This window comes from Magnolia sinica, chromosome 6 (genome assembly GCF_029962835.1).
Source record: "Magnolia sinica isolate HGM2019 chromosome 6, MsV1, whole genome shotgun sequence".
Lineage (NCBI taxonomy): Eukaryota > Viridiplantae > Streptophyta > Magnoliopsida > Magnoliales > Magnoliaceae > Magnolia > Magnolia sinica.
The window spans coordinates 10,371,728-10,396,148 of NC_080578.1; the positions used below are offsets into that span (position 1 = coordinate 10,371,728).

At 40.6% G+C, this 24,421-nt stretch overlaps 1 protein-coding gene across 1 annotated transcript; it reads left to right on the plus strand.

Annotated features, from left to right (window-relative positions):
* The first annotated feature begins 23,025 nt into the window (after positions 1–23,025).
* LOC131248239 (ethylene-responsive transcription factor ERF039-like) lies at positions 23,026–24,152 on the plus strand. Its single transcript, XM_058248411.1, has one exon. It carries the CDS (start codon positions 23,048–23,050, stop codon positions 23,825–23,827), a length of 780 nt encoding a protein of 259 aa, XP_058104394.1. The 5' UTR covers positions 23,026–23,047; the 3' UTR covers positions 23,828–24,152.
* Positions 24,153–24,421: the final 269 nt, after the last annotated feature.

The following is a 24,421-nucleotide window of genomic DNA, read 5'->3' on the forward strand; positions in this document are numbered from 1 at the left end:
CCAGGTCCACGTGGCCTTGTGAACAGATTGGATGTAAATAAACGTTATGTGGGCCCTGGTCCACATGACCTTATGTACAGGTTGGATGTAAATAAACATTATAGTGGGCCCTGGTCCACGTGACCTTATGCACAGATTGGATGTAAATAAACATTACAGTGGGCCCAGGTTGGGTGGAAAATAAACATTACTGTGGACCCCAGGTCTGAGTGACCATATCAATGGGATGGATGGAAAATAAATATTATGGTAGGCCCCACATGGGACCCACTTATGTATGTATTATAATCCACACCCTCCATTAGTGTGGGCCCCACCATGATGCATGTGTTTCATCTAAACCGTCCAATCATTTTGGAAATTATTTTGAGGCCATGCAAAGAGGCCCATCTTGGCGTATTTATGGGCCGTTCATTGAGGCCCACTTTGATTTGTATAAGGCCTATTGTTGAGGCCCACCTTAAATTGTATAAGCCCATTGTGATGTGTGCAAGGCCCATGCGTTATGGCCCATTGCAATGTACATGTGGCCCATATATGAGGCCCATATGATTAAGCCCATCTTAATGTAGTTATGGGCCATTTGATGTATTGGAGGCCCATGGGTCGAGGCCCAATGGGATGTACATAAGGCCCATTATAACGTGATTCCACCATGATTTATGTGTTGACCCTTATAGCAGCAGTGTTTTATGAGCAATGTTGGTTTGATGTCCACATTGTAAGGATGATGTTGGTTAAATGTCCGCATTGTCACTCTCTCCCTAGGGCCCATTAATAGGCCCATACCTATAATGTGTAGGTCGTCTAGGCCCATCTTCGTTTTGATCAGAGCCCATCACCACATAATATGTATAACATAGATCCATGATTCATGATCATACGCATCATATGTATGCCTGATATGAGAAGTGATTAATCATAGCATATGCCTTCGGGCAGATCGTTTATGGGCTCCCTAATAGGCGGAGTCGTCCTACATGAGCGCTCGGTACGCGCAGGATTGTTGCATGTTTGGTATGGTGATTCATGTACTTACATTGGTGTGATCATGATTATTGTATGCCCTAGCAACATCAAGGCCATAGCCTCCATAGACACATCGTGAGTGGCTGGGTTGGATACCGAAATGTTTGGTTCTAGCATACGGGCACCATAGATGTCCCTGGGTAAAAATTCTTAAACCCGATGGTACCAGAGGATGACTCCAACGTCGAGGCCGAGTGGATATATGAGCGCACGAGGGCCGAATACCAGGAGGTCGCGTCTCCCACTGTGTCGTGATCGGTTGGAAAGGGGTGTGGCCTTACTCGCCCTAGGGTAGGGAGCAATACTAGGCTGAGTTTGACCAGCTCGTGAATGGGTCCGCTATCGACATGCCGGATAGGTATTGGCAGACTATTGGTCAGGCGGATAGTGAGGTTTCTTATGCTCACTTAGACTGTGCTGATAGGAGAGCGACAATGCCATTTGGAGTGTACTGAACCCCGGTGATTATCCAAAATGAGAACTGTACTGATATAAGATGAGGATTTGCATGCTTGAGTTGCATCTCGCATCGCATGGCTGTGTTATGGCCGATAGCATTCATATCTTGCACTGCATAGCCTTGGTACGGCTGATTGCATTCATGTACTCATCAGTATGATTCCAAATTACTCTGACCTTGCATTCTAAGCACGCTTATATTGCGCACACACTTACACCACCCTCTAAGCTTTCTATAGCTTATGTACGATTGATGCGTGCAGGTGACGCCAGGACGCAGCCGTAGCATAGTAGCAGCAGAAGCGTACAGACGAGCTTTTGAAGTTTTTATCTTTTGCATTATCTTGTATTTCCCTTTCTTACGCATTGTACACAAAAGTTTTTTATCATAGTGGATTTTGTGATGGTGTTCTTGTAGTTATTGTTCGTGGGCTATGCTTGTGGTTATGTTCATTATGAATCAGACTGATGATTATAAATCCTCCTTGTAGTATCCCAGGATTGGAATCTGGTGTATGGGTGCCAGGAGCCGAGAATGGGGTACTACGGAGGCTGTCAGCGCCGGATTCGGCGATCGAAAATTTTGTGAGCCCGATTTCCCAGTTCCGGGCATGACACATCAAAATGGGTCCCACCAACAAATGGGCCCTAAAATAAGAAATAACGGTGAATCACCCACCTCTAGGCCTTCTCCTTGCTCCCCTAGCTTCCTTAGCTCATTGCCTTCAAGTTTGATGGTGGTAGATGATGAATGAACGGTTGAGATGTGAGATAAGAGGGTAGAGAAAGTGGGCCACACTTGTTGTTTGGGAGGGGGAGAGCTTGGACGTGGGATGGTCTGTTGCTTGGGAGGTGAAGAGATGAAATGAGAGAGAGAGAGAGAAAGGGGAGTGATGGGTGAAAAGGGATGGGATGATGTGTGATGGGTGATGGTTAGAGTGATGAGTTGTAAGAAAGGGATGGATAGAGAGAGAGAGAGTTGACTTTGGGAATGGGAAGGGATGGGTTGATGTACTTGGGGTATGGAGTGACTTGACTTGTACTTGACATTGATTGATTGATTGATTGATGGGACATACCGTAGAGATTCCCTCGATATTCACAACGCGCGGCGTTTCCTCGAAATGAACGTGGGCCCACATCTTTCAGCCTGGGTATCGGTTCGGTGCGCGAGTCACGGCGTTGGAACCGCAGCGACAGCACAGTCGCTAAGATATAAGTTTCAGGTTGAGCTGTCTTTGGTATGTAGAACTCGGCTAATTTCTAAGATTGGAAACTTTCTTTTTTAGAAATTAACCGTTGCTTAGGATTTTTTCTAGCATTATTTTAGGAAATTTAATTTATATTTTGTAACGACCTTGGAATTTTTGTGCTAATCTTTCCTTAAGTAGTTGTTTTGGGGTAATTAGCGTTTTACTTGATTGCTTGTGAAATCCGCATCAATCACTTTAAATTGTATCTGCATGGCTCTAAACGTGTAGATTAGTGAGCGCTACGTTACTCTGAAATCTGGGATCCATCGCTAAATCCAGTTGTTCTGGGGAATTTTTGGAAGATCTGGATCGGACTTGGACCGCGCGTCGAAAGTTCGATGGCGATGATCTTAGGCTGTTGCGGTCACCGAGTTGGGCTTGGTCATCCCCTCAAAAATCAAGTCGATCCGATGTTCTGGGTCGATTTGCTTGAGCTCGGAGTGAAGAGTGTGAGAACGGTTGGAATTTATTAAGCTTTTATTGAAATCTGAGTCGTGTCGCTTGCGCAACTATTTTAAGCATTCTGACCGTTGGATTCTGACCCAATTTCACCCTCTGATCAGGATAGTTAGCCCAGGCATATCCTAGTGCTTGTGGACCTGATCAAGATTCCGTGACCGTTGAATTGAGTGTGGTCCGCCACGGCTGATCTGAAGAGCCGGTCGATATGAAAACTCAGCTTGACCTAGATCCATGGTCAAGGAGCTTAAGTCCGACCTTTCGTGGTTATAGGCCCACCAGAAGTGCTTCATTGGATCGAGAAAGGTTTACTTTGGTTATAACCTAAGTATACCTTGACCCTGGGGTTATTTTCGTCAAGTTTAGGCCTATTTATAGTCCTTAAACCCTAGCTCTCTTTTCCATACGATTTTCTCTAACCCTAGCTTGGAAAGAGAGTGGAAAAGAGAAAGTGAGAGAGATAAGTTGGTGAATCATCTTGATTTCTTCCTTGTTCTTCTTCATCTTCGAACCTTCACTTTGAATCGTTCTTCTGACGATTCTGAGTTCTTTTGGGGTAAGTTAACCTAACCCTAACCTGTGTTAGAGCTTAGACTAGACTTGGTGTTGTTGTATCTCTTTTCTATCCTTATTTTAGGGTATTCTAACGCCGTTGACGAAGACAACTCGTCTAAATCAGTTCGGTGTTCCTTTCTTTGCTTAAGGTGAGGACTTTAAGTGTATAGGTTATGGTTTTCAAGGCTTTCAACACCAGTTAGTGATTTATTCTTGTTATGGATGAGATTTCACATGCCAAATGTTAGGTTTACATTGCTTTCCTGATATGCATGTGCTATATTGAGATTTGTGTATTCTAAGTGTATTTATAAAGTACCGTATGCGTATAAAATATGCACTTGTGTTTGTCATGATTATTTGTCATGTATGTATGCTAGATGCATGTATGACGACTCCTTGGTAAAAGAAATTGTCTAAGTGCATGTATTCCAACATACGTCATGTATGTCGTTCCATGTATGCTAAGTGTTTGTAGAAATGCATGAATGATCTAAGTGTAACTAATTACACTAATTGTGGGCGTTGAGAAGTGATTCTCAATACTCCTATTGATGCGCGTGATTTCCTTTATGCAGTTACATTCCAAGTTATTTAAATTCAAGCATTACTTATGCTTACATTTATGTTAAGTTGATATTCTTCAAGTGCTGGTGTGCCACGATTTGAGTTGTTGTTTCATTACTATCTTACAATCCATATGAGTATCTGTAGTAGTGTAAGGTGTTTGGGACTATGCCTTAGTTCAGGAAATCGGTAATTGACCCTATATACGTGGTTGAGATTGCTTTCGCCATGTAGGACGTATTAGACGAACCCGAGTCGTATTAGAGTTGTCGGCAGTGGTTTGGCCACGCGGAGTGTTTGCGCACTCTATGTCGTTCAATTCAACGTGTGCTCGTACTAGTCGAGTTCGTCAAGTAACCCGATTGTCCGTTGTATGTTAACCATGTATGGACGCTACTGTTTGAATCTAGGATACCGAACTTACCAGTGAAATCCTGTTAACTATGGTACTTGATCCACTAAGACTCATGAGCCGGACATGGTGGTATGGGACACCGTGGTCGAGCTGTCGGCCTACGCTGGGGTGACGAGCCTCCCCGTAGTGACCAATGAGCAACTAAACTCGTGAGCCGATTATGGTGGTATGGGACACTATATTCGTGCTGTCGGCCTACATTGATTGGTGACGAGCCCTTTGTAGTGACCTCGAGCATACCTGGATACCGCAAGGAGGTGACGAGCCAAATTGTGGTAGTAAAGGCATGAAAGGCGTGCATTGATTGGTGACGAGCCCTTTGCTACGACCTCAAACATATGATCGTATGAGATGACTAGGATTGACGACCCTAGCATGGATCACTGTTTGGATGGTGACATGAGGAAGGTATCTTAGCTTCCCAATCCTGTTGTGTGAAACGGCCTAATAACAACTTGGTAATCATATCCATGCACCGCATTTGCATGTGCTTTGTAGATGTGGCGCACTTTGAGGCGATGTCATGCGTAACGTAAGATGAAGACGCTGAGGGTGTACGCGTGAGGCCACGCATCATATTGCATTCATCCTTGCATTAACAAGAGTATTTAGGATTTATTTAATTGTTCTGCTTTATCATTACTGTTTGATTGAACTGATAACATGTTAACCAGTGCCTTATTGTTCCACTGAGTTGATCACTCACTCCCACGTTTCTGGGGCGGTGTTACACACCCACCAGAGTCTGTCTTAGGCCCTAATGTTGCAGATGTGGATGCGACGTCTGAGGCAGAGCGGGAGCTGGATGACGACGAGGCTGCCTTCTCCTATATGCAGTTTTCAGACGGGTTCTAGCGAGCCTCGGTCTGTTGCGCGGGATCTCTGGGATTATATTTTTGGAACTGAAACGATGTAATTGATACTTATAATTTTGTTACATAACACTTTCAAATGATCTGGCTTGTATATGTAATTCAGGGATTTACACTTGTACACATGTTTTCCTATAAGTCTTCCGCTTGCTTTATTCACTTGTCCCTGAATCATATCTGTGTTTTGGCTTAATCTATTCCATGTTTTATGCACTAATACAGTCAACATACATCTCTCATTAATTATGTTGCATAAGTGATGTTTTGGAACTCGGGAGCTGAGTTATGCTCGACACCCGAATTTCAGGGCGTTACAATCTTACACGTCCTCATCGAGGTTGATCTGATGGGTGCATATGGAATTGCTTATACCCTTGATGTCAGAAATGATCCAGCCCAAGGCTCTTTTGTGGTCCCTTGGAACATTCAACAATTTAATCTTTTGATCCTTGTCTAAAAATGAAGAGATTACCATAGGATAAGTTTTATTTTCACCTAAGTATACATATTTAAGCTCATTTGGTAGTGGTTTTAAATCAAGCTTTGGAATATTGGTTGGTGATGACAAAGGTTGCGAGTCCTCGATAGATAGGATTTGAATGCGCGGTCTCTATTGGTACATACCAATGTCTTGGGTGGTAGTGCTCTCATTATTATCACAAATTTCAACAATCACTTTTTCTAAATCAGAATTTTTCAAGTCCCCAATGACTTGAATCAATTCCTCAGTCAGACTAGGTTCCAATTCCTCTTCTTCTATCAAGCAGTCCATGATATTCAGCTCATAAATTTCATTATTATCAAATGGGCTGCTTACATAGATTGGAAATATTTAGCTCTAGAGTCATGTTACCAAAAGACAAGTTCATCATTCCATTCCTGCAATTTATGATTGCATTTGAAGTTGCCAGGAATGGGTGGCCTAAAATGATGGGAATTAACTTGAGTGCTAGCATTTACACATGGTTTAGTGTCTAGTACAATAAATTCCACGAGGAAGTAGAATTTCTCCACTTAGACTAGCACGTCCTCTAAAATTTCCCTTGGTACTTTAATAGAGCGATCAGTGAGTTAGAGTGTAATCATGGTTGGTTTAAGCTCGCCTAACCCCATTTGTTTGTAAACTGAATAAGGTACTAAGTTGACACTTGCACCCAAATCTAGTAAAGCATGCTCAATTTAAAAATTCCCAAAAATACAAGGAATAGTGGGACTTCCCAGGTCTCTATATTTGGGTACAACCCTTTGTTGAATGATAGTGCTCACTTTCTCAGTAAGGAAGACTTTTTGGTGCACATTTAATTTTCTCTTTACAGTGCACAAGTCCTTAAGATATTTAGCATATAATGGAATTTGTCTAATGACATCAAGCAGAGGAATATTAACAATAACCTTTTGGAGTACATCCAACACCTCTTGATATTTCATGAGGACAGTCGGATTCCGAAGTCTAGATGGGAATGGAACTGTAGGCTCATATGACTTAGTCTCTTTATCCTTTTATTGTTTCGGCTCTTGAACCATAATCAGTTCATCATTTTCTTGAGACAGTGGCTCATCCTCCGGTATTTCTACCTGTTGCATTATCTTGTTATCGACCTCTTTTCCACTTCTCAAGGTAATAATGGCCTTAGCTTGTTCTTGATATAGCTCACTTGGATTTGAGTCTCCAATGAAATGTGTATTTCTAGGATTTGGCATAGGTTGAGAAGGAAGGGTGTCTTTTTCCCTAGCATTTAGTTGAGTCTCAATCCTAGCCACAGTTGTCTTTAATTCCTGATTTGATAGGATTAGAGACTAATTCATTTGAGCCTGAGAGTTCATGAATGCGGTCAATGCATCATCTACAAATGATCGCTTTGGCGGGGGCATATATGGTGCATTATTAGGTGCCCCAAAGAAGTTATTTTGTGGAGACATTTGAGGTGCATTGGGCTCATTAATTTGTGGTCCATTCCTCCAACTAAGATTAGGATGGTTACGCCAATTTGGATTATACGTGTTTCCCATTGGTTGCATAACTGACCTTTGGTAGTTATTTATAGCATTTACATGATCATGCTCACGCGTAATATTTTGTACAACTGAGATTATTGGACAATCCTTTGTGTCATGGTCTGTACCACCACAAATGCTACAAAAATTACCTAAGAAAGTGTTTGCTTTAACCATATCAACCTTCTTAATTTTCAAGGCTTCGACCTTTCTAGCCAATGCAGCGAATTTTACATTAAGGTCGTCTTCCTCTCTTAGGACATACATTCCCGCTTTCTCTCTAGGAATGAGTCTAGTTTGGTCTGATTTAGCAAAGACATCCCATGTCTGTGTATTCTCTGCTAACATATCTAGAAAATCTCAAGCCTCATTATGATCTTTGTCAAGAAAGGTTCCACCATACATCATCTCTATGAACCGACGGGTATCCATGGTGAGCCCCTTTCGGAAAGCATCAATCACGTGTCATGGTTCATAACCATGATATGGACAAGTAATTAGAATGTCTTTGAAGCACTCCCAAGCTTGAAAAATAGTTCATTCCCCTTTTGGGAGAATGACATGATTTCTTGTTTTAATGCATTTGTTTTGTGCTCGGGAAAGAACTTTTTCAAAAACTCTCTACTTAAGGCTTGCCATGAAGTGATGGTATTAGGTCTTAGAGAGTTGAGTCATACTTTGGCCCGATCCTTTAAAGAAAATGAGAATAATCTAAGCTTAAGTACATCCCTATTGCCATTATTTACTTATAATGTTACAATTACTTTCTCAAAGTCCTTGAGGTGCAAGTAGAGGCTTTCAGAATCCAAGCCATGAAATTTAGGAATTAATTGAATCACACCTGGTTCAAAATCAATGTTCCCTGTGTGAGCAGGGAAAACTATGCAAGATGGTAAAGTTGATCTCTCGGGGTATAAATGTTCACGAAAGTCCATGATTGGTTTAACACATTCCTATGAACTTCATTTTCATCCTCAAGAGGAGGATTATGTTGATTTTCTCTATTTTGATTTATAGTTGGATCTGACAGATTTGGATTTGGATTATCAACTGGGTCTGTCATGGAATCTAAGTGATATTGAGTGCCTCTTCTAAGTGAATGATCAAGGCCTGAAACTAGTCCCCCTTCAGAGTAGAGTCGGTTGTTTTGATCCCTACTCCAACGGGACATAAACCATCCACACCACACAACAAATACCACTAATTCAAATAGCAAGTATGATACTTAAAATAAAAATAAAAACTTAACCAACAACCCAAGATGCAAGGCTGACTATGAGGGTTCAATCCACAAAGCAAAATAAATCAACAACCTAGGCGGTAAGGCCGACCATGAGGGTTCAATCCACAAAGCAAAAATAAATCAACAACTCAGGCGACAAGGCCAACCATGAAGGTTTAATCTACAAAAAAAAAAATCAATAAAGTAAAACTAATGCAGAAATTAAACTATGCTAATCTGGAAAATAAATTCACATAATGATCTTTGTGATCAAACAGCAACTGTAGGACAACCATAGCACTTGGGTGATAAAATTCCAAGTAGGGCAATCTTATGTCATAGTTAGTGCTTGAAAGACCCAACTGAATTTATTTTCAAAGAAAAAGAAAAAAAAATCTACAGAAAATTTGGAGGGTTTAGAAGAGAACTTACCTTAGAAGAAAACTTACCTTAGCTATCTTGCACAGATCTGATCTATCTCAGTCTCTCCCCGGCAACGGCGCCAAAAACTTGATTGCTTGCCTCCAAGTGCGAAGGTTCGTAAGTAGTTATCCCGTGAATACAGGGTCGATCCCACAGGGAGATGAATTGTGAGAAGAAAAAAATCAAGTGCAAAACAAACTAAGTAATAAAAATTAATCTGATGATTTGATTTTTGAATGGATGTAATTCAACTGAATAAAATAACACCCAAGCTTTAAAGTTCCACACATAGGTTAATGTTCCAAAATCATGATGACTTAGATAAAACAACTAAGATCTGAGCACTATGGTCAGCCTAATCGGAAATTAAAACAGTTTAAATATTTTAATAAATAATATAAAAGATTAGAAAATAATAGATTTACACCATTAACATATATTCTCAAGCACCAGTGATTTTAAGTATTCAATATCTATAAGATAGTGAATATCAAAGAAACATACAGGTTGAGAACATCTCCTATTTAGGAAATCTGATTGATCTAGGGTAAGCTTATCCATCAATGTGGATCTCATATGATGGAAACATATGGATCTCACAAGAGGATAAAAAAATAAAACCTAAATAATAAATAATATGCATACACCATTCTTCTCATCATTAAAACAATCAATCATCATAATCTTAAAGAAATACCCATGTACTTCCCTTCTAGCTTGGGCTAGAGGGAACTTAGAAAAACATAATTAAATTGCAGAAATAAAAAGCAATAAGAAATAAAGAAAAAAATGCAAATAAAAAAAATCTAAAAAAATAACTTACAAAGCTTTAATAAAATTAGAAACTCTTTAAAAACATTAAATTTTGTTTTGGAATACCTTGAATAATGTTTAGGAATGCCCTAGGAAGCCCTATTTATAAGTAAGGAACTCCAATTTTTGTATAAAGTTAAAAAACCCTAGAAACCGTCTAAAATATACATATTTTTCTAAAATAGACTTCTTGCTGCATAGTTCGTTTAAAACAGACTTCCTGCTGCGTAGTTTTCCAAAATAAACTTCATAGCTTTAGAATACACTTTTTCAGGACGATTTCAGGATTCTTCACTTCAAATCTTCGATTCTCTTCATTCCTCACTTGGTTTTCTTGGATTTTTAATATGTGAATTCTTCAATCTTGGTCTCCTAAGATCCATCTCTTGCCTTAGTGATTTTTGAGCCTCAAATTCTTACTTTTTAGCACCATTTTTCAATCTAAGCTCTTAAATTCACCTTACAACACATACATGAGTAAAATAAAATATTAAGATGATTTATATTCATAAAACTAAGATATAAATGAAAAAAATTATGCAATATTTGAGTCTCAACAAGAGAGAGTGGAGAAGGGAGGAAAAGTGAGGGAGAGGAGTTAGTGTGAAAGATCTACCTCGCCGCCACTAGCCGGCAACGCATCCGCATCACGTCACATTACCGAAATCTCATCGGCAAGGATTTGAGGTAAATAACTACACCTTTCATGAAGATTTTCTTTTGAGAATCAAATACATGAGCTCTTACAAGCCAACCATCTTGGAATAAAGAGACGGTGAGCTAACCCGCGAGACCCTAGCACTAGGAGGAAGCCCGAACCCGATATACCAACCTAAGATGTGGACCATTACTCCTATATTGCTGTTTATCGAACCCCATGTCTCGATTAATGATTTGTGTCATTAATAGATGAATGCATACTAACTTGTGCGTACTTATATGGTCCGTTTACTTTCCATGAATTGTTGTTATCCGTGTATAATGAAGCCTTTATGTTCAATTGGTTGCTAGAATAGGTTGAATTTGCTAATTTGTTGCTCATGCTTCTTACTACTCACTTGCCTATCCATCAATTTTTGTTACCGCCCATGAATTGCTATGTTAGTCGTAATATGGCTTGCATATTCGATAAAATTCCCAAACAAAGTAGAATATTCCTGATTTATTGCTTATACACTTTCTTGTAGCCGCGATAATTAATTTATTGGTATATTGATTAATTGCAGCTATTTGGTTAATTGGGTTGGTCAGCGAATTATAAATTTATGAGGGTAGCCATAATTGAGTTGGCTGCCCCCGACTAGTCCGTTTGACTTAGATTGAACACGGACAACTGACAGTAGTTAGACTACACGGGATGCTTACACCTAGTGTTAGTTGCGCCCAAGTTCACTGAGACCATCGAACTAGTCTACTAGCTGACCAACCATGTGTGTCCACCATGTATGTTCACGTCTGCTTGAATCTAGAGTACCCCCATACCTTGGAGAGGCCCACTGATAACTGTTAGTGAGATGATCCCCAAGTCTTAGGAGTCGGGCATGGTGGTATGAGACACTGTGTCCGTGCTGTCGGCCTATGCTGAGGTAACAAACCTCCATGTAATGACCAATGAGCAACCAATAAAGCTATGAGCCTAGTACATCAAACTATAATGATGTTGCAACCGTTCCACAATTACGTTTGGGTGACAACCCTTACATCATTTGTGGGCGCCCTCCACCCGTCAATGGGCAGCCTAACCATGTGCATTCGTGCTATGTCATCCGGGTCCTGAGTGATCAGCGTCTGGGTGGTAAACCCTAATATAGATCAAGGATCGCAGGAACAAAGTCGATACGGCTGCCCTAGGCCTAACAATTTAGATAAGGTCATTGATTATATGGAGATGCGGCAGCTTCCTTAATCTTGTTGGATGACCAGACTTAATTAATTCATTTGTCTAACACGAGCATTCATCATATTGCATTATCTAGGTGTGTCGACTCGACAATTGAGGTTGCATGACGAGGGAGTGTTGGTCATTTGTGAATGTGAAGTTAGAGTCGTTATGAGGGAGTGTTGGATGGTGAAGGCATGCATCATATCATTATAGCATGCACGTGCATTAACAAAAGTATCTAGGGACTGTATGTTTAAGTTACTTTTTATTAATTGTGCATGTAAATTTGATAACTTGTGTAACTTGAAGTTAATGGAACCACCAAGTTGATCACTCACTCTCACTCTGGGACAGTGTTTTAAAACACCAACCAGACCCTATCATATATGCAAGCACCTTGGAGTCCGACGTGTTGGATGAGGCATCCATGGACTCAGAGGAGGAGCCCTCATATATCCAGTTACTTAGTGGGCCAATGTAGGACGCTCATGGGTCATTGATGAGATCTTAGACTTGACACATTTGTAGATTTTGGACTGTATATTTTGCTCAGCAGTAGTTCCGTACTCTAGATGGACATGTTTTTAATAATAACTAATTTACTTGCATTAAAATTTACGTTTATTTTAGGGTACATCGCATAGTTTATTTTAATTCTATGAACTGCTTAAATGCTAGGTGAAACGAAGTATAAAATTTCACTTCCATAAAGCGTAAGTGGCACTCAGGATATCGAGAGTCGAGTATTTACTCGGCCCCTGAAATCCGGGGCGTTACACATACAGTGACAGTTCAGGTCTTCATACATTGAGTATGCCAGTATAACGAGACAACATTCGAGGGTATCTTAAAGTAGATTGTCCGGTACATCTGTTGCACTATGGACAACGTCCAAAGGAGGGCAAATCAACTTCAAGCCGAGTGACTTTCTTCATCCCTCGAATTCAATATATAAGTTTTTCTATTCTTCCTTATTTGAATTTCTATTTTCAATTTTAATTTTCTTTTATATATTAAAAAAACCCGAATATCCATAATTACGCACTTACATAACCAAAATTCCAACCCTATCTTTGGTGTGGCTCATCATATATATTATTGGATTAGCTTGATTTTTGTAGGCGTCTAATTACTCTACTGAGCATGAGAGTCCTATTATCTGTTGGAACAAAATAAAGCAATGAAAATGGAAAATATATGGATAAATATGCAAGGGTTAATGGAACTTCCCACTAGCATCGGAGATATGTGATGGTAATGATAACACAATTGACAATGATTCGGAGCAGCCGCCGGGTCGAGGCTTGTATGTGATCACCATCTTTGAAATAGTTTGTACCTCTCGGTACATTGAACGAGTGCAAAGGGTCGTCGATACGCTATCTCTCAGGATTCAATGTCCTAACAAAATGAATCTCTATAGCGTACACTGGCTACATGCGAGAATTTCAACGCCACACCATACAACACCGCCTTCGTTTTTGAACAAAAAAGTAAAATCGATCTTGTATTACTCAAACAAAAAAACATGGAAGATGGGGTTAGGGGATAGGGCCACATCATCATCTATGCTTTATCCCCACTAATTGGGTTCGGCCACATGAATCCTTTTCCACCGTGTCACTTCGACAAGGGTCATAACTTCAATTAGATTATGGATAATCATGTCTTTTCTTAATGTCTCCACCTATGTTGGGCAAGAACCTTCAACTTATACCAACTCACTGGTATACATCCAGGCCTAATGAACTTTTTATATATAAAGGGTAATTTTGTCATTTGGTATAGGCTTATTGTAAAATGCAAAACTTTGAAAATGTACAGTTTGGACAATTCAAAAATCAGGCCTCGAATTACCTCAAGCCCAGCCTATAATAACCCTAAACCTAGGAGTAGTACCTGTAATACTCCAAAACAGGACAATTCGAAAATCAGGCCTCGAATTACCCCAAGCCCAGCCTATGATAACCCTAAACCTAAGAGTGGTACCTGTAATAGTCCAAAATAGAAGGTAAACACGTATAATTTTCATATAGCTGAGGGGATGTAGCTGCAAGATGGAATCACCCTCCTGAGATTCATGTTATTGGAAGCTATGTGGGCCCACAGAGATGACCATGAGAAATCCACTACGTCCATCAATCTCTCAAGCTCACAGTCAGACAGGAGTCCAAAAATCAGCAGATCCAAGCATCAGCTGAGCCACACCACACAAAACAGCAAGGATTAACTGCCAAACATTAGATACTTTGTGTGGGCTGCAGAAGTTTTAGATCAGGATGATATTTGTGCCAACAGTTTATCCCAATTGTAATAACCTTATGAACAGTTTGGATGGCATATAAACCTCATGATCAACTCCATGAAGGTTTCAACGGTGGAGGTTTCCGGTTTCACTGTTTCTTGTCTTGTGGCCGCTGGAACTTCCTGTGGGCGGGGGAAGATGTGGGGCCATTAACAAAGGCTATATAAAACTTTAGTGTAAGGAACCTTAAAAGTAAATAAAAGTTCAAATCCTCCACAATGGATGGGAAAGACACCATCCAACGACTCGCATACAACCTACTTTAATATGCTTACTATACCCGAGCGATAGGAAAGGTAGGCCCCACCTTGAAGATCATTGCGTGCAAAGGTCATGCAAATCCCTTCATAAGGTAGGCCACACCATAGAAAGCAATGGAGGGCTGATGGATTGGCTAAATGTACACATATGACCACCTAATGAGTGGATGGGCTGATTAATTTCACACCAAATGATAATGTGGGGCCGACCTTTTCAGCCATTGGATATCATATATCCATTAGTGGACTGCTACTTTGTGGTCCATTCGGATGGAGGTAGGCATTCTTGAAAAAGAAAAAAGAAAAGAAAGAAAAAGAAAAGCGAATGATATGAACATAAAAGGCCAATAGGATTAGACCGTGATGCTCCGAGTAGGGTGAGCAATGCAGCTTGCTTTATTGGGAGATTGATTCTCAGGCCAGAGGCCGGTTTCGAGCTACGCTTATGGAATAAGCTTTTATAATCAAGTGTGTGGAGCCCACTGTGATGTGTGCATGACATCCAATCCGTCCATCATGTGAGCACCAAAAGTATGGTCCATTCAACCAAAAATATGGTCCATTCAAAAATCAAGTGGCCCACACCATATAAAATCATGGATAAAATTATAAAATCACAATGTCTCCTACCTGAGTTTTGAAATGGCTAACTCGTGGGATGTCCGTTCATCATGGAGGGAAGCATATTCTAAATGAATTGGATGACATATACAAAACACTTTGTGCCCCATACACAATTGGAAGGTTTTAATAGTGGGTGTCCCTATTGCAACTGTCCTATGTTTAGGATATTGTTTGGATTGAAAATCAATCATCGGTGATGCGGCTCAATTCGAACCGGACACATTTGACTTGAAGCGATGGGATAGATCGAAAGATCGTGGACGACTGTTTATGGCTGAAAATTTAACAATCATGGATCGTAGTTATCATGTTATATGTGTCGTGGTGAACATGCAACAACCGCGACCCATATAACATGACAACCATGACCCCATATAGCATGATAACTACGATTCATGACAACCACGACTCATACCTCATGACAACTACGACCCTTGTAACATAGAAACTACGACCCATTTATAGGAAGACCCTGACCCCTATAACATGACGACCACAATCCATGACAACCACAACCCATATAACATGACAACCACAACCCATATAACATGATAACCACGATCCATGACAACCACGACCCATATAACATGACAACCACGACCCATACCTCATGACAACCATGACCCATATACTTTCGAAGAGTGTTTTTTTTCTTTTGTAAGGGATGGTGTAAAACTCTCATCGCAACTACTATCGTTTTCTAAAGCTGCACTCTCACTTCTCTAGTCAGAATACAGCTCATCTATTTTTTACAAATCATTTTAGGGCTTGATCCCAAAAATGAGACGAATATAAATCTAAGGTGGAACACATCACAGGATATATTTGGTTCTTATGTTATATAGATTGTGGTTCTCGTGTTATATGGGTCGTGGTTATAATGTTTTATTGGTCGTGGTTTTCATGTGATGTGGGTCGTGGTTCTCATGTTAAATGGGTCATGGTTTTCATATTACACGGGTCGTGGTTGTCATTCCGTTTTCCTCCGATCTACAATCCAACGTTGGATGACAACCACGATCCAACGTGGATAAAAACCACGATCCATTGTGGATAATAACTGCAACCCGTTGTTCGTCATATCCACAACCTTTCCCTTCGGAATCAGTGACACATTCTTTTTCAGAAAATCGCATTAATGTCGCTACTTCCCCGTAATCTCTTCGGAATCAAAGCGACCCTTCAGAATATGCGCCTTAACCATTGGTTGACTAGCCTATAAAAGTGGTACTTGGGTTTCAAATTACTTTCACAAGTCAATCCGAACCAGAAGTCCTTTTCGCGTTCTTCCTTTATGGGTGATCCCTTCCCTTTCCTCAGGGATGTTGACGATCTTCCTAAAGATCAACAACCTCCACAAGAAATTCTTAAGACCGTTGGGTGCCCGTTGAAGATTAACAACCCATCTTATATGGACCTTCTCAACAGAGTTTTTCAGCTCGCTGGGTCCCCGTTGAAAATAACCGTTCTTCATATTGAATTAAGTCGTGGTTGTCAGCGCTAAAAATGATTTGTAAAAAACAGATAAACAATATTTTGACCAGAGAAGTGAGAGTGCAGCTTTAACTTCTCTTCTGGCATATAGTTGTCATGGATCGTGGTTTTCATGTTATATGGGTCGTAGTTTGCATGGGTCATGGTTGTCATATTATATGAGTCGCAGTTATTGCATATTCACCACGACCCATATAACATGATAACTATGACTCATGACAACCACGACCTATATAATATGACCACCACGGCCCATACCTCATGACAACCACGACCATAATTACAATACAATATGAATAACGGTTCTCTTCAACAGGCACCCAACGAACTAAAAAAAAATCTGTTAAAAATATCTTGTTTAAGCCTGACCTTCTCAACAGAGTTTTTGGTCGGGCTAAAACATGACATTGTCAATAGAGTTTTTCAGCTCATTAGGTGCCCAGTCGTGGTTGTCATGAGTTGTGGTTGTTATGTTATATGGGTCGTGGTTGTCATGTTAAATGGGTCATCGTTGTCATGGATCGTAGTTATTAACATGGGTCGTGGTTCGTATGTGAAATGGGTCATGGTCATCATGTTATATGGGTCGTAGCCTTAAAATGACACGGCAAAAGGATGGGCGACATGAATTATACACATACTTCAATGCGGGCCCATATGGGCCATGGTTCTCATGTGATATAGGTCACTGTTGTTACATGTTCACTTCATTTACTACCAAATGACAGAATAGTCATTGGTACAATAGCCTAAGGCCCACAATGAGGAGATCCGTTTCGTCCACCTTGTCGGCCGACTCTGGATCAGGCTGATATTTGGGCCCTAGCCCTAAAATGATACGGCAAAAAGGATGAGCGGCATGAATTATACACATACATCAATGTGGGCCCCATGAGTTTGGTCCTAGCCCACTTATAAAAAAGGTTCCATACACAACACTTGCTTGGCATTAAATACGATGTAACTTCTTATTTCCTAGGAAACCGTACAACTACTGAAATAAGGACAAGGGCATTTTGGTCCAAGTAATTTTCTGAAACTAGTCAGAAGCCCACTTTTTGGATATATGAAATATTGTAGCTTTCTAGGTAATTTGCTCAAACCTCGAGGTCAATACGGTCAATTTCTCTTATCAAATTCAACCATCGGAACGAAAACAATCTCCCTTTTATTTCTAATCGAAATTTCACTTCTACGTGGCATCATCCGAGTCACTAGATCTACTACGATATAATCAAATATAGGGTGAACTTGGTGGGGCACACCTTAGTGATGGATCGGATGTGCCCCACGTGTGACGTTGTAAAATAAGCCTACTTTACGCACATTATAGAGCAACCAGCTGCCTCTAAATATAAAACAGAAGGTAGTACTAGGGCACTTGGAAGACATGGGAGAAAAGGACACACGTGTGGAGTACTGTCCATCTAAAGGCAAGTAAGCATGCCAATGTGGCACATGCGTCTAAGCTCTAGGCTTTACACGTGGTGGCCACCCTTTGGATCTTCTGGCCTACAAATCAGTCCGTTTCACCCCTCAAGTGGGCCACAACATAGAAAATTTATCCAATCAGTGACCCACTGATTAACAGCTCGGATCCTGCACATATATGCCATATTGTCATGGGTTCCTACGATTGGCCAGACCGTTGATCTGATGGGGCCCACTACGATGGACCACTGTGGCATTTTTTTTTTCTCAACCATTTATTTAGAGGCCATAGATCAAATGGATAGGTTGGCCTCATATACGGAGATATTTGGTGCATGATCTATTCATGGTGGGGCCCACCAAATAAACAGACTGGCCTCTGACGGTAGAGAGGACAAGAAGTCATGAGCGATTGCACCGGCAGATTTTCTTTATAATGCAGTTGCCGTATCTAATACCTTTACGGATCGGGCCCATCGCGTCCCCGAAAGTGACAATTAATTGATTTGAAAGAAACGGAAAGAGAATGCCAGGTAACGTAATCCAGTGGATTCATATTTTCTTCATACCAATTTTGAGAGTATCCACCGCCACAGCTTTTTCTTGCCTCCACATCATGCACCATACACGTGGCCACCACTCAATGTTTGCTTTGATTGGACCATCATAATCATTTATTGTTATTTGGCATCGACAATTAAGGGCCCGTTTGGATACCACCAAATAAGTTTTTTTTTTTTTACTCACAGCACTGGATAAGTAATTTATTTCAAGTACGTTTGGTTTTGATTAGTTATAAGTAATTTGTTAAAAAAATTTGAAGTTAGTTAATTACTTCAGTTAATTTTTTTAGCTATTCTACATTTTTGTAAATTGTCAAAGAGAAGATAAAAAGAGATGGAAGAGAGACTAAACCAAGACAATTAGCTGCTTAATAGGTAGAAAGTAAGATAAGTTACTGCATAAATACTTTATCTTAAGTTACTTACGATCCAAACAGGCCCTAAATGATCTTTTTTCTTTTTTGCCTGTCACCAAGTAAAGGGCCAGGATCATGGTTCTAAGACCAGGCGACTCAGACCGACTCGTTCAGTCCCAAGTTGAGTCACAACTCAACCAAGTCCGGGTGAATCGTCTGGTTGAGCTGCAGTGTCGAATAAGATCCTGTCCGACTGAGTCCTGGTCAACATCGACTGGTTGGTCAGGGACTCATTGGCATCGCTAGGATTGTCCAACCAGTGTGATTTTTCAAACAGGGCCCATTCGATATCGAGCCTATTAAATGGAGGGTTTCAATGTAATCCATATAGGTCGAATGCAGTTTGGCTGGTGACCCTAACTCCACCTAGCTAGCTGGTGTCAAAGCTTTATGAGCCCACTGTAATATATGTGTTTTGTCCTCACCATCCATTCAATTTTTCCAATTTATTTTAGGGCAAAATTGAAGTAGATTTATATCTCAAGTGGACCACACCACATGAAACAGTGGTGATTCAACTCCCATCGTTAGAAACTTCCAAGAGCCCACTGTAACATTTATTAGCCATCTAACCTGTTGATTAGGTCACATAACCTTGGATGAAGGGAAAACATAAATATCAGCTTGACGAAGACTTGAGTGCCACAATAAGTTTTTGACAAGTAAGCGTTCAATCTCCACTATTTCCCGTAATGTGGTCTAACTAAGATTTAGATTCACCTTTTTTTTTTTTTTTTTAATCATGCCCTATAATGAGCTGGAAAATGTATAGATGGCGTGTATAAAACACATACATCATAGTGGGGTCCATAGAGCTTTGAGACCAAGCTAGCTGGCTGATGGTGGGGCCACTAGCCAAACCTTATTTATTGACATGGAGGATAAGCACTGAATCTAGTCCCTTCATAACTAGTATCATCTTTTTTTGGCCATGACACATGTATACGCTTATGCAGACAGGAGAACCAAATATATATTAGAAATTCCATCCAAGGTTTTTTGGGAAAGTGCACATGGAATGGGCAAGAAATGGAAAATTGCGTAGTTTATAGGGTGATCTGAGCATTAATTTGAAATGCAATTTTTCATGAAATCAAGTAAAAATTTGAAGTTGAATGTTGATTATTTTTTCTCTCTCAGGATATTGATTTTGGCATTGACTTAATTTGGAAGTGATGCCTCTCTCTCTCTCTCTCTCTCTCTCTCTCTCTCTCCCCTTTTCTTTTCTTAATTTTGAAATGGCATGAATGTTGGATTTGATAAAAAGAATATAAATCATAACTAATCAAATAGATATAAATCATAATGGAGTTGAGATTAGACCTAACCGAGGGCCTCAATTAGAGTTAAGCTCATCCAATGGTAGTAGATTCGGTTGAAGGCTAGGCTTGAGTTGAATTTTGATTATAAAAAAAAATTAGATAAAGGAGATTTGTGTCGAAATAGGTCCTATTTTTCCCTTATATCGGAAGGTTTTCTACATAAAAAAATCTTGGTGTCTTTTGCATTTTATATATTTGAAGATTTATTTGTTTGTGTTAAAAGTACTTTTCATCTATTAAATATTTTATATTGTTAATCACATTGATTTACACATAAAAAGGAAAGTTGTATGATTTTCTAATAGCAATAACCAAATAGCTAAAGTGAGCTATTAGAAGATATAAAGATACCCTTGTCAAGAGAGGATTGAAATATCTTAATATAAGAATAACAACATTATAAAAAGGTTGGCGAGGTTGGTACATCGATTCACCGAGAGTGTTAACCTAATAAGTAGTATCAGATCTTGTGATGGTTAAATAGATGAAATGCCCAACAAGCTTCTAATACATAGTAGGATTAGAAAAGGAGCTCCTTGATCATTAGTCAAATGCAAATTTCACTCCATAAGAAAAGTGATGGGTTGAGCTCCAAGAATAAAACTTCCCTTGAGAGTATCAATGATTATTTGTGTTGACTTGAGAAAATTTCAATTAGAGAACGTACTACCTCAATACTTAAAAATATTTCAACAGACCACAAGCTTTAATATGAAACTTAGTATGAAAAAAATCTTTCAAAACATTAATGGCAAATTAATTATTACCTGTGACAATAATATCATTCATGTAAATGAGGACCAAAATGAAAGAAAGCCATTCGAATAAATGAAAAAGAATATTAATCTAAAAAGGATTGAGTGTAAGCTTGAGCAATGTCATCCACATCTCTGACCTAAAAATCGGTCCAACCTACAAGGTCTAAAAAATTTAAATAAATAAATAGGCCGTTCCCCACAAGCTCATCCTTGGACCCTTGGATTGCTGAATTGGATGCACCTGACTCATCCAAGTCAACTCAAACTTATTAAGAAATGGCTAGGATAAATATTATAAATCCCTCCAAATTCACCTCTATTAAACCACAAAAATGACATTGTGAAAACTATAACATGTATTTATGCCGACCAATTCAGACCTGAGCAAGACAAGATGGGTCATTGAGTTAAAAGGATGTTAATGACACTTCTAATTTCAGTACCATCTAAGGACTAAAAGTGGCTTCTGTCAGCTTCGATACTTGCATTGCCAATTGCAATTATTGCTTGCCTCAGTCTCTACTAAAAAGTGGCTCGACACTGAAATCTAATGGGATTATTTTTGTATTTTCACGACTTTCTCACGTGATTCTGAAAGATTTCTGGGCCATTGTCCCATACAATCCCAGCCGTCCATAATGACTTATGACTAAAAATTAAGGAACTTTGATTGTCCTACATGATTGTCACTAAAAAGTATGTTTCTAATTCCCTATCTGTACGCCATCAAATGAACAGTAGTACAGAAAAAGACTAGTGGCTCAACAACCCAAAACCGGACCCGCAAGATGCTGAGTGGCTTGACCGAGCACCGACCCACTTGAAATGTAAGACCGAGGAACTGTCGACAGGGTTCTCGCACGTGCCAATTGGGAGAGGAAACATCAAAGGCCGACAGCAGTGGACCACAAATGCCCACAAGCCGCATCTCATGTAAATTCCAGTGTATGAAGTGGGCCATGTATTTGAGGTGGTAGCAGTGAATCTGGGCCCCTCATTTCCTCATAAAAAGCCATGTTGATGCAAAGCGACACATGGAAAATACATTCTCCCGAATGCATCGGTACATGGACGTAAGAAACAGTCCGGCGCAAGGGACAAAAGACGGTAAAAGATGATGTCAAATCGACTTGTTCTCGACGCTTATTCCACGCGTTCGATCTTCACGCGCTGCAAACACGCTCACCACACGTGCTGACGTGGATAATTCCTGCAGGATCTATGACGTTCGTATGGTCGAAGATGTGGTGCGCGTGTGATATTCTAGAAATCAGGCCGTTCTACTAATCAAGAGAGCAAAATATACAACTTGAATATACACCGTTTTTGTCATGTTTCTCGCCGTCCGTTTCCTTTTACATATTTGGCCCACCTAATTATGGACCCGCCAGATTTGTAGTCTTAGGAATAATTTCTAGTGTGACCACCATCTAAACGGTCAGGATCCAACTTACATGTACCAAGTTGCCAAATGTGGTGCGTTTGTTTTTGGCGCTTGAAGCTTGTGTGATCCTCCACTAGAGGATACTGTACTAACCTTGGGTCCCTCAGTCCGACCATCACGACTGTTGAACCGCTGGACGTTTGTCGATGGGCCATGTCCCAAAAGTCTTTCAATGTCACGATTCTACCCCTCCAAAATTTTGGCCATTTTTCACTGGATCATCTCTACCCAGGACATTGATACGAAAAATTACAGGCCATGGTTCACCCACGGTGGACCCCAGCAGATCAACGGTCAGGATCAGCGAACAAAGGCACCCACTATTAAAAGATATAGGAGCCAAGGATGCTGTGCACATCATTACAGAATCCTCTCCGAATAATGAGTGCTGGTAAGAAATACACAGCGGTGGGCCTTTTCTAAATGGGCCCACGCTTTTAATTTCCACAGTCGTCCACCTTATTTAGAATCATAAAAGCCCAACTCATGAATTTATACAGCACTTCCATTCCCCCCTCCTACTCCATCTCTACCACAATGGAGGAATTTGAGCCAAATCCCTCTTCCTCCTCTTCCTTCACTCCTTATACCCAATCGGGCCTCACCTCCTTATCGGGTCTGGGATCAAGCCCGACGATTTCAGCAGAGGCCAGACACAGCTATTCGCAGTCAATGCCACAAGCAAATGTCACTGCCAGCGAGGCCAAAAAGCGGCGACGGGGAAGTACCGACGGTGACCATCCGACGTACCGCGGCGTTCGGATGCGAAATTGGGGTAAATGGGTATCCGAGATCCGTGAGCCGAAGAAGAAGTCGAGGATTTGGCTGGGAACATTTCCGACGGCTGAGATGGCGGCTCGAGCCCACGATGTAGCCGCGCTCGCGATCAAAGGCCAAGCGGCGTTCCTCAATTTCCCAGAGCTGGCACATGATCTCCCGCGCCCCGCCAGTACGTCGCCCAAGGACATCCAAGCCGCCGCTGCCAGAGCGGCTGCAGCCAGTTTCGATGAGCCGAGGAACCGTGAAACCGAGTCAATTTCTCACTCCCCGACTCTCGCTAGTGCGTCGCCGGACGACGCACAAGAATCTTCCATTTCCTCATACACCGACACCGACAACGCGGTTTTTGACCTGCCCGATCTTTTCCTCGACGCAGGCAATATGATCGGCCTGACTGACGATTTCTACTACTCCTCGGCGTGGCCGGTGACGAATGCCGACGTCGGATTCCGGCTAGAAGATCCGTTCTTATGGGACTACTACTAGAAGAAATGCTCATTTACACTAACATGCAATTCACTACAATGGGTATGAGAAAAACACCCCCAAAAAAAACAGGTTTTGAATATAACGGTCGAATTTTCAAATTGGGGTTGGCTGTTTTTCATTCAATATTCCAAATCCACATTAGATTTTGCAGGGATTGAGTTTGAAGCGGGCTCATTGGCATGCGCATGGACGGCTATCCAGCTTAACCTTCACCCATTTTGTAATACAATAATCTATGTGAGAACAGTTCACATGCATACGAGTGTATTGAATGTAAGGCTTGGATTTTTATTTGGTAGAGAGTGTTGTGGATTTCTGTGCATTTTGAAATTGGACCTGATCTCCTTACTATATTTGGAATTCCTTTAGTAATATGGTAATGAACTGATGATGGCATGAAACTCCACTAGCCATTTCTCTATGTAGTGGGATCATGATCTTGTGCAAACGTTTCCAGTGTAATTACAGTGAAAACGTGTTCTGTGAGCTGCACAGTGTTATATTCATGACATCTACTCCGACTATCATGCACCAAATCCCTCATTTGGATATTGCCAGAAAAATCGGGCCAATCTATGACTCAGGTGGACC